At 50.4% G+C, this 14881-nt stretch overlaps 1 protein-coding gene across 2 annotated transcripts in view; it reads right to left on the reverse strand.

Moving 5' to 3' along the window:
- The window catches only part of pbx1a (pre-B-cell leukemia homeobox 1a), a 62049-nt gene that overhangs the window by 16076 nt on the left and 31092 nt on the right, over positions 1-14881 (reverse strand). For both annotated transcript variants that reach the window (XM_023816671.2, XM_023816672.2), the window contains exon 3: positions 259-503. In XM_023816671.2, the coding sequence (XP_023672439.1) occupies positions 259-503 (245 nt within the window). The remainder of the gene's footprint in view (positions 1-258; positions 504-14881) is intronic.

Below are 14881 nucleotides of genomic sequence, written 5' to 3' on the forward strand. Positions count from 1 at the left end.
TTCTTATTAAATACGGGTAGCAGATCGATCTTTCGTTTTACTCAGAATAAAAAATGATGTAATGTTATTCTGCTAATAAGCGCAGGCAAGTTTCACCACCGGCACCGGCGATCAGACAAAATCTGGTTATCAATTGACTGACTGTGAAAGGACCAAGAGCTGGGACTGTGACTGACCATGAGAGGACCGACAGAGGGGACCATGACTGTGACAAGGCTATGAGCTAGGGGGCACCATGGAGCCCAGGCAGGCTCTTACCTGCTCGTATTTCTCCAGCTCGGTGTGATAGATCTGCCGAATTTGGGAGAGTTTGGCCCGGTAGTCCGAGTGCTCAGCAGAGTTGTCCGAGCCAGCACCCCCAGCGGCAGCAGCAGCGGCTGCGGCGGCGGCAGACCCGCCCCCTTTCTCCGGCCCAGACACACCCTCGGCCAGAAGCATATTGTCCAGGCGCATCAGCTGGGCGTCCGGAGGCTCCTCCTCCTGTGCTCCACGGATACTCAGCACTGGAAAGACAGCCAGGGTCAAAGGTCACACAGAGGTCACTAAGTTCAGAGGCGACACCCAACACACACCAGCAAACAAACAAATATTGTAACCTGTTGGGAGTTAAGTGTGAGGCACTGACACGTCACAGAGTGTATAGGCCGGCCTCCCAGTGCGTTTCCCAAATAAACCGGCACATGGACAGACCTCCTAAATCTCCATCTCAGCCATGATGCATCACCAGTCCTTCCTCTCCTCATTTCATTGCCATAAAAGAGCTGGGGCTACATGCTGTTTTGGCAAGCCGGAAGATAATTAAACCGTCATTTCATCAATTAGAAACATCAGCTCACGGCCTTAGTCGAGCAGTTGCTCTCCTGAAATGTCCATGTTCCTCCTAAATTTGCGCCACTGCCAAATCCAACCAAAAAAACCTTTTCAAATCAACCAAAGTCACCAGAATACACTAACAAAAATGAATCTGCGGAAACGCCATCCGTCACGCCGCAGAAAATGCAGGATCCGCTGGCAGGGTTTCGGTCTGTTAATCTCTGCCTTTTGGCCGTGCATGGCTCTGCAGAGAGTCCCTCGGGGAGGGGGGCACGGGGGGGTCTTGCGTTAAAGGGGGCCGTTGTTAACGAGATGACGCTGTCGAATGAGTTATTATACACAAGCAGCCCCCACAGAAACATTCTTCAAAGCAGTTATACAAACAATGCTGTTTCAATGTAACTAATGAGCTGGGCTTATTAACGCAGCAAAATGAGCGTTTATGCTCCATCTCTGTACCTGAAGGAAATGCAACAAAAGGGTGGCTGATTCAAGCAGCAATGCCAGCAAAAGTATAACCCACAAATATATCTAAAATTTGTCTATGAAGGCATACTGTACTATTTCAATGGCTAGGAAGTAACATTTAAAAGCCTATTGCTCAGTAATGCATTTGTGCAATTTTTTTTTTCTTCAGTTTCCAAAAAAAATATCATAAAGCTGAGCTGGCCTTTCACCAAGACCTGCTTTTGACACTGTACAAGCCAACATCTCACTTGAACCTGGATCTGCTCACTCCCAGGTTCAGGAAATGGTTTGTGGAAACACCAGAGCCACCAGGGTTCCTCAGGAACCCAACCGACCTACATGCCAGACTGACAGCACCAGGTCATCTTGGGCTCCCCCTACCCCCTACAGCATGGCTGCCTCCCAGAAAACCTTGGTACCCCCTGGGATGTGGCTTGTCTTTCTGGAAACAAGCTGTTCTACAGCATGTCCACTAGGGGTCTCCCTCAGACTCATTTCAAAGGTAACACACCAGGTACGTATTTTACATGCATTTCACAAGTACAAACAAAAGGAATTTAAGATGCTAAACACACACTCTTGAACTTTTTCTACTTGTTTGCTTTCATTAAAAAAAGAAAAATCTAGTCCCACAACAACAGTGAACACATTAAGGCACACCAGCCTCAATTACACATATCAGCAATTAAAAACAGTGCCAAAAGCAAATTAAGAGAGAAATCTTATCTTGTGGTTTTCTCTGTTAGTCACCCTCCAGTGAGCAGTAGCTCCTAATCAAAGTGGATGAAAGGTTCCAGCTCATTAGGCCTGAGACTTTGGGGAGGCAGGGAGGCCTGCCCTGGTCTGTGAGCTGGCCTCAGCATAACTGCCCGCTGGGATGAGAGAGGCTCCTGCTGTCAGCTCGGCAGGGGTGTGGGTAGGGGCGGGGGCAGACCCCCCACACCCCTGGCAACGCCCTCACCACCCCTCCCATCACTGTATCTGGAATGCAAATGTCATGACTGCTGGTGAGCGGAGTGGGGTCATGAGGTCATGCATCGGGCATTGTGTGTGGGGGGGTGTTCTGCAAACATCCTGTTTCATCTGTGTGCGTCCTGTGAATGGCTGACGGAGGTGGAGGTGGGGGGGGGTGAGTGCAGATAAAACCGTGCCTGCATAAACTGCCCATTCTCCCGACTGCACCTATCCAACGTTCATGATTTACGAAGACCCCGAGTAGATCTGACGGAACCTTCAGAAAAGAGTATAAAACTTTTTCTAACGTTATAACTACCTCATAAATACCAGAGTCAATGAAGCACAAAAACAAGCTCATAGTTCAAAACATAAAATTAAAAGGAGAGCGAAGCCCTTTATCATCTGTACATTTTCATGCTCTCCTCCTGGAGCGCTCATAACTGTGCCTATTACCATCTCTTAAACTGCTGGGACAACGTTTAACGCGGAGACGCAAAGAACTCAACAAGAACCTGCTCTGTTCTAGAGCGCACAGGATAAAAATACCAAAGTACGTCGAGAAGAGTTTTGTTTACTCTTCTGGGAGACAAAGAATTATTGGAAAAGGAGTACAAATTCTAAAGGTACGGACACTCTGGAGGTCTGAGTCACCTCTGGAACCAGCTCCCACAGCATGCACACACACACACAGACACACACACACGGACATGCATGCACGCACACACATGTCTAGACTGTCACTTGGAATCACCAAGTATCCCTGAGTTCATACAACAATTCCATTACACACTGCAGCCCCTGCTTTGCATTTGCCAGTGTTTATTTTACTTGGCTGTGGTGCCGCTGCCATCAGTCTTTTTAAAAGGGGGGGGGGGGGGGGCTGGCAGCAGCGGTGATCCACTGCCGTCCATTTGTTATGAAAGCCTCAGAGAAGAGCGGAGAGGAGAGGAAATGGGATAGGCGCCTGGAGAAATGGGGAAGCGGACATCTGACACCCAGCGTGCTCAGCTTCTCCTAGATTCCGCCGTGGCGCGTCACAGACCCCTGAACGCCAACCGAGCACCGTACAGGGGCAGGGCGCAGCGAGACGAATATCAGGCACATAGCGCTCAAGGGTGGCTACAGGACTTAAAATGGCGACGGCTGCGTGTTCAGCTGGCTGGAGAACGACATTATCAGATGAGGCAGGAAGAGATGCGCAGATGAACTCTGAACGGGGTTCACGTCGTATCCGGCGGTTAACATGTGGAAAGTGACCTGAGCTCTGTAAACCAAACAGAGAAGGGGCCCTCACCATACACGGCAAAAACACAAGAACATATCCATTCACACCTGAACGAGCCCCCCACCTGCCCCCTTTGACGGACACGCTTGGCACGGACACATCCGTCAGGCCATCAGCGACATCCTCTCTGAGAATGGGCTCAGCACAGCCCCGACAACAAGGCGGAGCCCAGGGTAAAACCCCAGGGTTGGGCCTGTTGTTCTGCCCAGTTTTAATCCCACCTTTGAAGTGCTTTTTCTAAGAGAAAAAAGAAATCTGGAGTGGTTCCGGTGTGTGGTACCGAGACAGGCTCTGGCTTGCGGCTAAAGCTGCCCTCTCGGAGAACGTCAGTCAGGGAAAAAGTGCCAGGAAAAGAAACGACAGAGTAGGGATGGAGCACAGGCCCGGGAATCCTTCATCAGTGACAGCGACTTGCTGCACAAGGCAACCTCTGTGAGTACAGTGCCTCGCATTTGCTGGCTTCCGCTCATTACGCAACATGGCCTTCCGGTGACTTCACAGGCCGCCATTTAATAATGTGCGCCATCGTTAGTGTCAGAAGCCACTGCTACTAAACACTGTGTGTTCCCCCTCTTATATTTTCTGTATTTAGCATTATACAAGAAGTATATTCATCTAACTATCCATCCAGCCTTCCCTTGCAGCTCAGGACACAAGGCAAGGGGACACACTGGACAGGATGGCAGTGCACTGCAGGACACAAGGCAAGGGGACACACTGGACAGGATGGCAGTGCACTGCAGGACACAAGGCAAGGGGACACACTGGACAGGATGGCAGTGCACTGCAGGACACAAGGCAAGGGGACACACTGGACAGGATGGCAGTGCACTGCAGGACACAAGGCAAGGGGACACACTGGACAGGATGGCAGTGCACTGCAGGACACAAGGCAAGGGGACACACTGGACAGGATGGCAGTGCACTGCAGGACACACACACTCACAAACACAAATCGTACATACAGGCAATTTAGAGATGCCGAATAACCTAACTGTGTGTCTCCTGACTGCAGCAGGAAACCACAGTATTCAGAACAAACCCTTACAATACAGTCAGAACATGCAAACAGTACAAAAACATGCAGAGCAGAGGTGGGATTCAAACCCACAAGCTTGGAGGTATGTGGCAACAATGCTAGACACTTTTATCCATCAGTTCTAATTCTGATTTAAAATATATGATTTATATAGCAGCCAACAAGAAGAGACAACTCAGATACTCATAACTAAAAGGCAGTTACTGGTTCATCAGGAAGGGAAAGTATGATTTATTTATACCATTCATATCCACTTGCGCACAATTAAAATAATGAAATGGATTAAATAAATATAACTAATAAAGGAAAGAAAACCACGTTCTCGTCATCCCATTACCTTCCCCGTGGGCCGTAATTAGGCCTCCCCAGTTCAGAGCCCTTTATTGTGATTGGGTAATGGTGAGCTAATTGATTTGTCCTAATGTTACCATTCCTGGCTCTGTGGCACATTCCCATCCAGAGCCAGGCAGAACCAACTTAGCCACCCGCTGATGAACATCAGCCATTCTCCAAGGGATAAACAATTATCTGTGCATGTTCTTTTCATCTCTCTCAGCCCTGCCGGCACAGTGCTTTCCGGAAGTCTCCAGCGGACACCCTTCTCCCACTCAGAGACGAGGCCTTAATCCGCCTCCCCAGCCGCCGGCGCACGATTCCCACTCGGTAGCCAATTAGCCAACCTTTGATCCGCATGTTCCGGATTGGCTGCCTGATTACTGTTCTATGGCCTGCATTTACTTGGCATCTATTCCGCACATGGCCAGGCTGTCATGTCGGCCGTACGAGAGAAGCCCTTTGCACTGATGCACTCCAGTTTTACTCCATTTGCATGGATATATGGCAGAGTGCTGAGCGGTTCTATACTTCATTAAGAAAAGTGAAACAAAATGATGCGGAACTGTCAACTCAGCCATCCAACCCTGGCCTCTTAGAAACCATATCAGTACTGAATAAAAGCCAGGCCAGCACCTGGGGGGGTGAAGGGGGCTTTTCACTGTCCAGTTAGATATTAATTAAACAAGTTTAGTTTCCAAGGCACACAGCCAGGGGTTGTATGTAGGTTTAAGGATTCATGAGGATCCAAAAACAGACTGTATATCAGCCACACACTGTGGCACACTGACGTGACCCATGTCAGCCTCCGTCTCCACTGCAGCTTGCATCCTTTCATCGGGACGTCAATTAAGAAAAAAGAGCGACACACACATACCATGGTTTTAATGCGGCGGCAGGCCAACATGGTGAAATATTCATCCAAGCTGCTATATAGAGAGGCCGGGATCATTTCAGCTTAACCCTTACTCTCAGCTAGCCTTTAATTGAACAAGGACAAAGACAAATTCCAGCTCTCTACGTTCATGAATAATTGAGTCTTGTCCAGAAGGATGGAGGAGCCCATCTGTAGGGCAGGAGGCACCGGCAGCCGGGCGAACCAGCGGAATGAAGCATTTCAGTGACTTCAGGCCACCCTGCTATTTATTGACTAATTGAGGAAAAAAAAAGTAGGGAAATCTGCCGTCATCCTATGGAGCTATGGAGGCCATCCATGTGGTAGCCCAGCTTGGTTAAGGCCAGGTTAGCAATCATTAAAGACGACCAACAAAACGAGGCAGGGATAAACAAACAACTACACCCCCCTCTCAGGAGGGGTGGCGGGGGGTGTACATGCAGCTCGATAATGGAAGAGTGCCCGAGCCCTCCTTGGTGGTTCGAAGGCAGCCGAATTAAACCATCTTTAATTAATGAGCCTGAGGTGTTCTGTCACAATTAGGAAGATGTATGGTCAAACAAGCAAGTTGTGATGTTTCTGACAGGAATGATAAAACTTTCTCCATCTCCGGCTGGCAGTTCCTAGCTGTTGGAAGCGCTCCACTCTGTGTCGATATTGTAAGCCGATCCACTCCCTGGCTTGGGATGGCAGTAGGGGAGAACCAGGCAAAAACCGGTGAGATATGGTACTGGATGTGGCCCAGCTCAGGGTGTCCTGCTCCGCCGACTCTGTAGGAGTTAAAGCGCCTTTAAGGCGGGGGCCATGTTACAGTGGCTGGGCTGTGATAATGGGTGAGACCCTTGTGTTTATGCTATTCACCAGCAGCACAGAGCTCAGCCGCAGCGCCGCCTGGATGATCAGAAAAACCCTCACTCAACAAACAAAAAATAAGAAATGCCGTAAAAACACACAGCTTTCCTGTATTTACTGCATCACACTGGTGGCTGCTGCATTTTACATTATTCATGGTGCACTTTGTCATTTTTAATTCACACTGTCAGTTAAGAATGATTTAGGTGGCAGACTTCAGCAACACACACTAATTTATTTCTCCATTATATTGCCGTGGCTCAGTGTACAGGCCTCTCTTCATCACGCACCACTGGCTAATATACCTGCTGCATTTACCAGAAACAGCCAAAAACAGCAGAGTACCGAGTAAAAAAACCTAAATATATAACTGCATACATTCATTTTGTCTTCTCATGCTTTAATTTTTCAATAACATACACATAGAAGGCTGTACAAAAATGCCACTTTCCGGAGTCATATGTGAATAACACTTGTTTAATAATTCAATAAAACGTATTAAAAAGAACCAGTGGACAAAAAGGTCACTGCAAACTACAAGGACTGCATTAAGGAAATGGTGCAATCACTAAATAAAACAAGCGAGCAGCACCAAATTACAATAATGAAATGAAATTAATGTTTAGGACTCTCAGAGCCCACGTAACGAACCCGTACAGGTGTGGCGGCTCCGTGCTTAGCAGTTCCAGTACACGTCACCGTGGCTGCGGTCGGCCCGCTCGTCGGCTTTGGCCACACGGAGGGGACACACTGCTGCGGCTTTAGCGGTTAATAAATCACGCCGGCGTTCCCCTCTCACCACGCTGGCGCGTGCCACGGTGGGCCTGTCATGTAGCCGGCCCCAGAATCAAAGCGACAGCTACATGCTAATTTAACATCAGCATCATTCATTATAGCGCCGCGGTGCATTGGAATGGAAAAGAGTCGCTGGAACACTTGGTGAGTGGAGGTGGAGAGCTGGGGGGTGATCAAACCACACTCCCCCCACCCCCCTGGCTGCCACCTTCTCAGGCTTTCAGGCTCATCCTTTCGGGGTGTACAAGAATGGAGACGACATGCGCTCGCTCTTTGAATCCGCTCTGCACCCCATCCTGCGACGTTCCCCTATGTCACTTCTGCTGTTGTGAAAAACGGCGGCATTTCTCCAGAAGTACTGCAAGCATAACGCCATGTAACAATAATGCCCAGGAATATTAACAATAATACATGTACTACGCTAATGAACAGCCATTATAATAATGACACACTATTCTCAGGTTCATCCTAATAATATGACAATAGTCATATGTGAGTAATATTTTTCAGGTACCTGTGAATAAGTGTTATGCCATAAGAAAAAAAATACATTATGGAGGTGCAGGGGGACATTGGGCGATCAGGTTACATTTTATAAGCTGAAAACGAGGCTGGCCAGCTTCGAGGCCGCGAGCCCCCCCGATGACCAGTGTGGGGGCGACCTACAGAAACACTGACAGACGCAGCGAGAAGCAAAGTGTTTATAAAACCCTCCAGCTCCGGATGAAGAGGTCTGTGGCTCACCAAGGTGGCCGGCAACGGGGGAACAATAAACCGGGTGGGGGCGGGGTGGGACAGGGTGGGGGGGGGGGGGGTCACAGAGGCTGAGGGAGGCAGAAAGAGCATAAAAAAGGTGTCAATTAAAAGAATGAACCCTGGTGCATTTCAGGGGTGACAGCTGGTGAGAGGGGCTCTGACAGGCGTCACATTAGCTGGCTTTGGTGGCTTCTTGTCTTCCTCCATGTCCCCCTCCGGCCCCCCAGGCTCACGACCAGGAGGTCCAAGGAGAGCGGACAGGCGCGCACTTTGCTCTGCGGTGCCCTACACCCCCGGAGCCATTTCTAATAATGGTAATTACAGTCGGTGGGGGGTGTCCGGGCCCGGCCAGGCCTAAGGGCAGTCCGTATTGAGGCAGTCAGCATTAAAGGAGATGTGAAGCTCACGTGAAAGGCCATCATTAAAGGGATGGTATTATTCCAAAGAGGGAAAACATTCAGCCTGCAGCCATTTCATGTTATTATTTAAGGTGCCTTATGTCAAGCTGATATAATTAGCCTCATACTATACATGTGAATTAAGCAGCTCAAAGCCACGGAGAAATCCCCAGCACCTTAATACAGCTTTATCAAGCGAGAGGCATGTGATGCGATCGCATTTCAATAAGGGCACAGAGTAAAAAATAAAATAACGCTTAACTTTTCAGGTGTGAGCTGAAATTAAACCTTAGTATGAACATAAAAACTTTAGAGTGCTATCTGCAACGAGGCTGTAATTAACGGTGAGGAGGTTCATTAAACTTTACGATTGATTAAAGACATTCAGGAGCTTATAGGGGTGGCACGATGGCGTGTTTCCGCATGCCCGCAGCCATGTGCACGTGTGTGGCATGGGGGACGCGGCCGGGGCGCCTAAGCAGGGGCGTGAGCGGCGGGGCCAAAGGGAGGGGGGGCAGTGTTATTAGGGCTGCGGGCCGAGCCGAGGCTCTTTATTAAAGCCATTCATTCAGGGCCCTTAATGAGTGTCACTCTCTCACTCCGCACACCATGAAGATGACCACAGTCACCACAGAGGGGAAGGGGGGGGATGGCGACAGAGGCAAGCGCCGTCTGCCGTGAGCCGCCATCTCTCTGCCTCGTCAGCGTGTGACAGTGCCCCCCCCCACCCCCACCACCACACCATGCACCCGGGCAGCACCTGTTCCCACAGAACGCCTCGTAGGCCCGTTTCCACATGCCGACACAGAAAGGAGGTGGTCTCGGTGGCCCAGGCTGCATTAATTACACTCGCGACCCCCTCTAACCATCAGCGCAGTCTGGCAAACACTCGCACTGTACATTTTAATGCTAGAGGAGCCACGTTTGTGTCTGCTACCCCACATGCGTGACAGATGTTTTGGGAGAGGAGCACCGGTGGCGTTTATCAGAGAGCTGCCATGAGGGTGAAAGGCAGAGGGCAGAGGGGGTTATGGGTAGGGAAACGGCTTTATCAGGAAGCAGCCTGTCAAACCGAGAGCAGGAGCTAAATGCTATATGCTCTCAGCGTTCTGAATGGGGGACCTTTCAAATGCGACTCTATGCTGCACTTCTTTTAATTTTAAACAAAAAAAAAAATTGGTTTTAAATCGTAACCCCAAAAAGCCCAGAAAGACCTTCCGCAGCTCCCAGACATCCTGCAAGCAGAGGCCTCAAAGACATTGGCAGAGAAGCAGGGGAAGGCATCCCGCATGGCCACCAGGGGGCCCCGTTGGAGCCAGCCAGGCGGGCAGAGGGGGCGCGGGGCCCATGTTCGCTCGCGTGGCACATTTCATAAGGCTCCGCTCTTTGACTGGCGATGAGTTTATGTGAACGTAATTAACAGTAATTAATCCTTAATTACTGTAATTAGCCAAGTCGCAGTAAATTAAACCACATCTGGAGCAGATGAGGGGCTTTGCGAGCTGAGGCGGGGGCTGCTGACGGGGAGAGACGCTGAATTCATCTGACAGCGTTTGTTTAAGTCTACCTGTTACACTCAGGCGTGCCAGCCCACCTTGTTTATTGTTCGGGGGAAACCCAAGGCGGCCCCCGCACCAGGACAGCAACGGGGCGACCAAGGGTGGGGGGGAGACCGGCCAATGTGACCCCTGCCAAAGACATGTGAGCCTGCGTGTAGATGTTACATTACACAGCGTGTTGAGCGCCATCCGCCCTTTCAGATTCTGTCAGCTTACTGGGCATGAAGGCCTGAACATGACCGAAAATTATACAGAAGTAAACACTGTTTGCCATTTACCCAAGATTTTATTTTTAAAATAAAAATCAAAGCTGCTGGTCCCCGGCTGGCTCCATGAGCTCCTGGTGCATTTGTCAGGCTCTGAGAACAGAGCAGAAGAGACACGAAGAACAAAACCTGCCCCCCCCCCCCACAAAAAAAAAAAAAAAAAAAAAAAAAAAAAAAAAAACAACAAAAAAACTCCACCCTGGCACTGCTAATAAGGGAGAGCACTCTCAATTTTCACGGTGCGTTCCCCGCACCCCCTGGTGTTAATGATAGGTGTTCCGGGCGGGGGCCGTGCGGCCCAGGGAGGCGCTGTGCGTGCCAGCACAAGGCGTTTCGGAGGGAATAAATAATGCATCAGACGGCGTGCTAAGAAACAGGGCTGCCGCTGTCAAACCCCCCCCCCAGCGACCCCCTCCCCCGCCCGCCCGCTCGCCGGCACTTCCTAAAACAGCCCTTCGCCCGGCTCCTTCCCGTTACACCGCTCCAGATTAATTACACACTTTAATGAGATGAATTATTAATGCCGGCCTTACTTGGCAGTTTAAGGAAATGCAGTGGAGCAGTCAATGGAGAGCAATGGGTCCCTCGTCCTCATTATAACATCACACGCTGCCTGTGGGACTGATATTATAGGGCGATAGGAATAATAGGATTTTGAATTTAACATAATACACGTACAGTACGCCGCTATGAGTGTAATATATTCAAAATGAAGCATAGCGCTCACTGCAGAGGGGATTTTTCATGAAATTACGCCACAGTAATTGCAGGCCAAAGGGAAATAAAGCGAGAGGCGCCGCGTCCTGACAGTGCCGCAGCTTTGAGTGTGACGCTGCCGCCACTGCGCTCGAATGTAGCGAAAAGGAAAGAAGGGGGGGAAGAACGACGCGATCTTTCAAGCTGAGCAAACGGGCAGCGCAGTCTTCCAGCAAAGCAAGCTTTGAAATGAGGATCGCATTCACATCCAGGCCTCGGCCGGTCATCAAAGAGGAAGCCGACCCGACGCCGTCACTGTCACAGCGAGAGCTCAGCAAATCAGATACCATAACAACCACTGGCCAGAGGATGCAGGGTGGTGGCGTCAGAGCCCTGGCCGCTCGAAGCCATCAATCACGGCACCAGGGATTAAGGCGGCAAATAGCAGCACGGGAGGGGGGACCAATCAGTGGCTGGAGATAAGCGAATAAGCTAAGGGCCAGGCAAATCGAGAGCCAATTACAGGAGGAGGAAGGGAAAGTGGTGCGTGGATGTGACCTGCAGGGACACACTTGGGGGTTCCTGGAGTAGGACTCCATGACAGCCTGAAGGCAGCACGCAAATATGAGGGCCTATTATTTTAATAGCAGGATGCAGGCAGTCAGCCTCTGCAGCTGAGAGTGCAGAGATGAGGCTCCCATCCGGAATAAAACAGGCCACTGACAGGCTGGCCTCTTAAACCCAAAGAGCTATCAAATACACGCAAGGGTTAAAACTCGGGGCCCAGCCAAATTCAGAGAACGGGAGTGTGACCACTAGTTACTGCACAACACAAAGTGGCTTCAAAAACGGCCATTAAACTCTCACACCTACATAAGAACATAACCCCCCAGCCCTGCTTCCCAGGGATCTTTCCAGAGGGACTCGTAGCACCTTTGTTGTGTGAAAGGTATCGTTTTTTTTTTAAATATCTAGCGTAACAATGTTTGGAACAGTCTTTCGCCAGAGGAAGGAAACACTAAGTATTCACACCACAGTGTCAACAGGAGAGCTTAAAAAGCCATGGGGTGAAATTACACATGCGATTGTAATGCCTTCTGACGCGAATAAAGGCCTAGCAGGAAAGTCCAAGTATCACCAGCGATCATTTTCAAATTGAAATCGCTGAAATCGTTCGTCATTCAGTACCACATACAAAGGGCGTAATAACTGTTTTCCGTACATAACGGGAACTTTAACGTGAACTCCACAGTTTAAAAAAATAACTATAAAAATATATATAATAAAAAAAAAAACTTGGGTTTACTATAGAGCGTCTGGGAAAAGTTTTGAATGTGTCACAGCGCTGTTCCCAGGAGACTTTCCATTTGTGAGTCTTTGTGTACAAAACGCTTCCAGTGCTAACTTTGCTCTTGGCAGTCTTAGAAAAACAATGCAAGCCATCAAAAATATCAAACTTGATTACCGCTACTTTCCACATGACACTGGTTCAGAGAAGACCGGCGATTTTCCTGTGGGGGGGCGGGGGGGTAACAGGAGCTACTTGAAGCTTTTTTTCCCTGCATGCTTCACGAAGGGGAAAAAAAAACAATAACAACTTTGTTTAGCCAATATCCTATTTTAGGAATCAGCTACTGAAGGTTATAAGGGAAAAGAGACAGTGCAGCTACAGAACATTACCCTCCACTCGTACCCAAATAAGATATGGTTGCATTGTACTGCAGTTTCACAGCGGTGACACAAGTGAGCTTTTCGGGAATCGGGGCCAGTGCCGGCTCTGTTTACAGGTGGGGGGCGCGAGGTGGACGGGGGGAATCGTGGGGTTAAGGGTGTGTGCATCTGCGCTAAAATGAAACGTTGACACAGCCCTGAATAGGGGCAAATGAAGGTCTGTCAGGATTCTGGGCTTTAGGGGGGAAAAAAAAGTGACAAATCACAGAGTCCGCCGTCACCGTTTCATTTCCGTCCCAGATTAGTGGAGTAATCACAGTAATTAGCGAATCAGAGGCCTCCGCAGCTGAGCGCTTGGGCTGGGGGCGTGGCTGCTGGGGAAGCCCGTCTCGGGAGAGCCCAGCACAGTGCCCTGCGGGTCCCGGGGGGGTGCGGACGCTATCGCCCCAAACTGCGAGCCCTGCAAGCCTTGGGGTCAGCCACCGCATCATTATCATGTCTATGTGGGTCACACAGCAGATGCGAATATAGGTCATGGGGAGACCTGGGTGTCAATCAGAAGACAAAAACCGGGCGGGGGGGGGGGGCACAGTATCATTCCTCTTGCCACGACCATTCTTCAGGAAAGCCGCACAAAAGAATATTAAATAAAGACCCAGCTCTACTCCACGGAGTGTGGGGGGTGGCGTTGACAGATGCAGCAAGGCGCAAATGGAAAAATGTGAGCATAATTCGATGGGGTGTGGAAGCCACATGTAACCTGAAGGGGAAAAAAAAACACACACACACACACAGACTGATGGTTTGGGGGGGGGGGGGCAGTAAGGCCGGGAGAGTGGGGTGGGGGGCACTCACCCTGTTCCGACTCGGAGCAGAATCAAGTTAGCCTCTCTAATGCACAGCCACAGAGTAGCATTAATGTCAGGGAAATTTAATTCCCATATCCACTGCCGGCCCTTGGCAAACTGCTCTGTGATGATCGCGTGTCCGTGTGACACAGCCAGGGACTGAGGGCCATGCAGGCACCCTGACCAGGGCCCAGGCGGGCCCCTCCGGCCACAGTTACCCCGGCCAGAGACCAGGGGCCACGCAGACACCCCAACCAGAGACCCTTCCAGGCCATGGCGAAGCCGCATGCTTGCTGGGAAGCCCGCGGTGGCCTGTTTACGCACCATGCCCAGTGTCCCGCCACAGGCACCTGGTTCGCTCACTGGCTGCTCTCCGTTCTACCGTGTCACCGCGGCAAATAAATTCGAACCACCTGCCTGCAGCCGAGAGCTTCAGCTGGCAAGCCGGCAGGCCTTTCTGCGGGATGCCGCTGTGTTTTTTTTCCTAGGGTAAATTAAAAAACAAGGAGTCACCTCGCAAAGCCACTTCTCTCAGAGGGAGGAATCGGTACCTGCGACGGCCTGCGACGGCCTGCAGCGGCGTGGTGACACAGAGGCACAAGGGGGCTCCACTTCCCTGGTCTGACTGCGTACCATCCAGCCCAACGGCTCATGGGGATAAACACCACTCAGCAGTGCGAGAAAAGCAGTGCGAGAAGCCACCAAACACAAGCAGACATTGATGCCGGAGTTTCAACAGTGCATGTGATTGGTCCTTTATCTGTGCATCTGATTGGTCCTTTATCTCTACTATTAAATATCTTAAATGTTAGAAACACCCCCCTCGGAACAGCTGCATAAGGTACCTGCAGCTGACGCACAATTATATACACAGCTTTTTGGGGATGGGGGCTTTTTTTTCCAGGAGATAGTACCTGGATTATAATATCTGTCTGACCTACTTGTCGGTTACCTCTAGAGACTCGCGATTCGAGCTCCTCTGCAGATCTGCTGCTGCCACAAGCTGCCGTCTGCACACAGCTTTAATTTATCGAGCCTCCACGCAAAGGGGGGGGGGGGTGATAGGCTGACAGTTTTCCTGACACCCATGCGGTCGCCATGGTGAGCCGCTCTGTGGCTTCCTAATGGCTTGTTGTGGGCCCGTGTCAGGGTTGCCACGACTGAGCGCGACTCCAGCACTCACGGCAGACGGAGCCAAATCAGCTATTTGGGACGCCGCGTTCCCCTCTGTTCCCTCCGCCGCGGCTTTA

Source organism: Paramormyrops kingsleyae, chromosome 21 (assembly GCF_048594095.1).
Source record: "Paramormyrops kingsleyae isolate MSU_618 chromosome 21, PKINGS_0.4, whole genome shotgun sequence".
NCBI classification, from domain to species: Eukaryota; Metazoa; Chordata; class Actinopteri; order Osteoglossiformes; family Mormyridae; genus Paramormyrops; species Paramormyrops kingsleyae.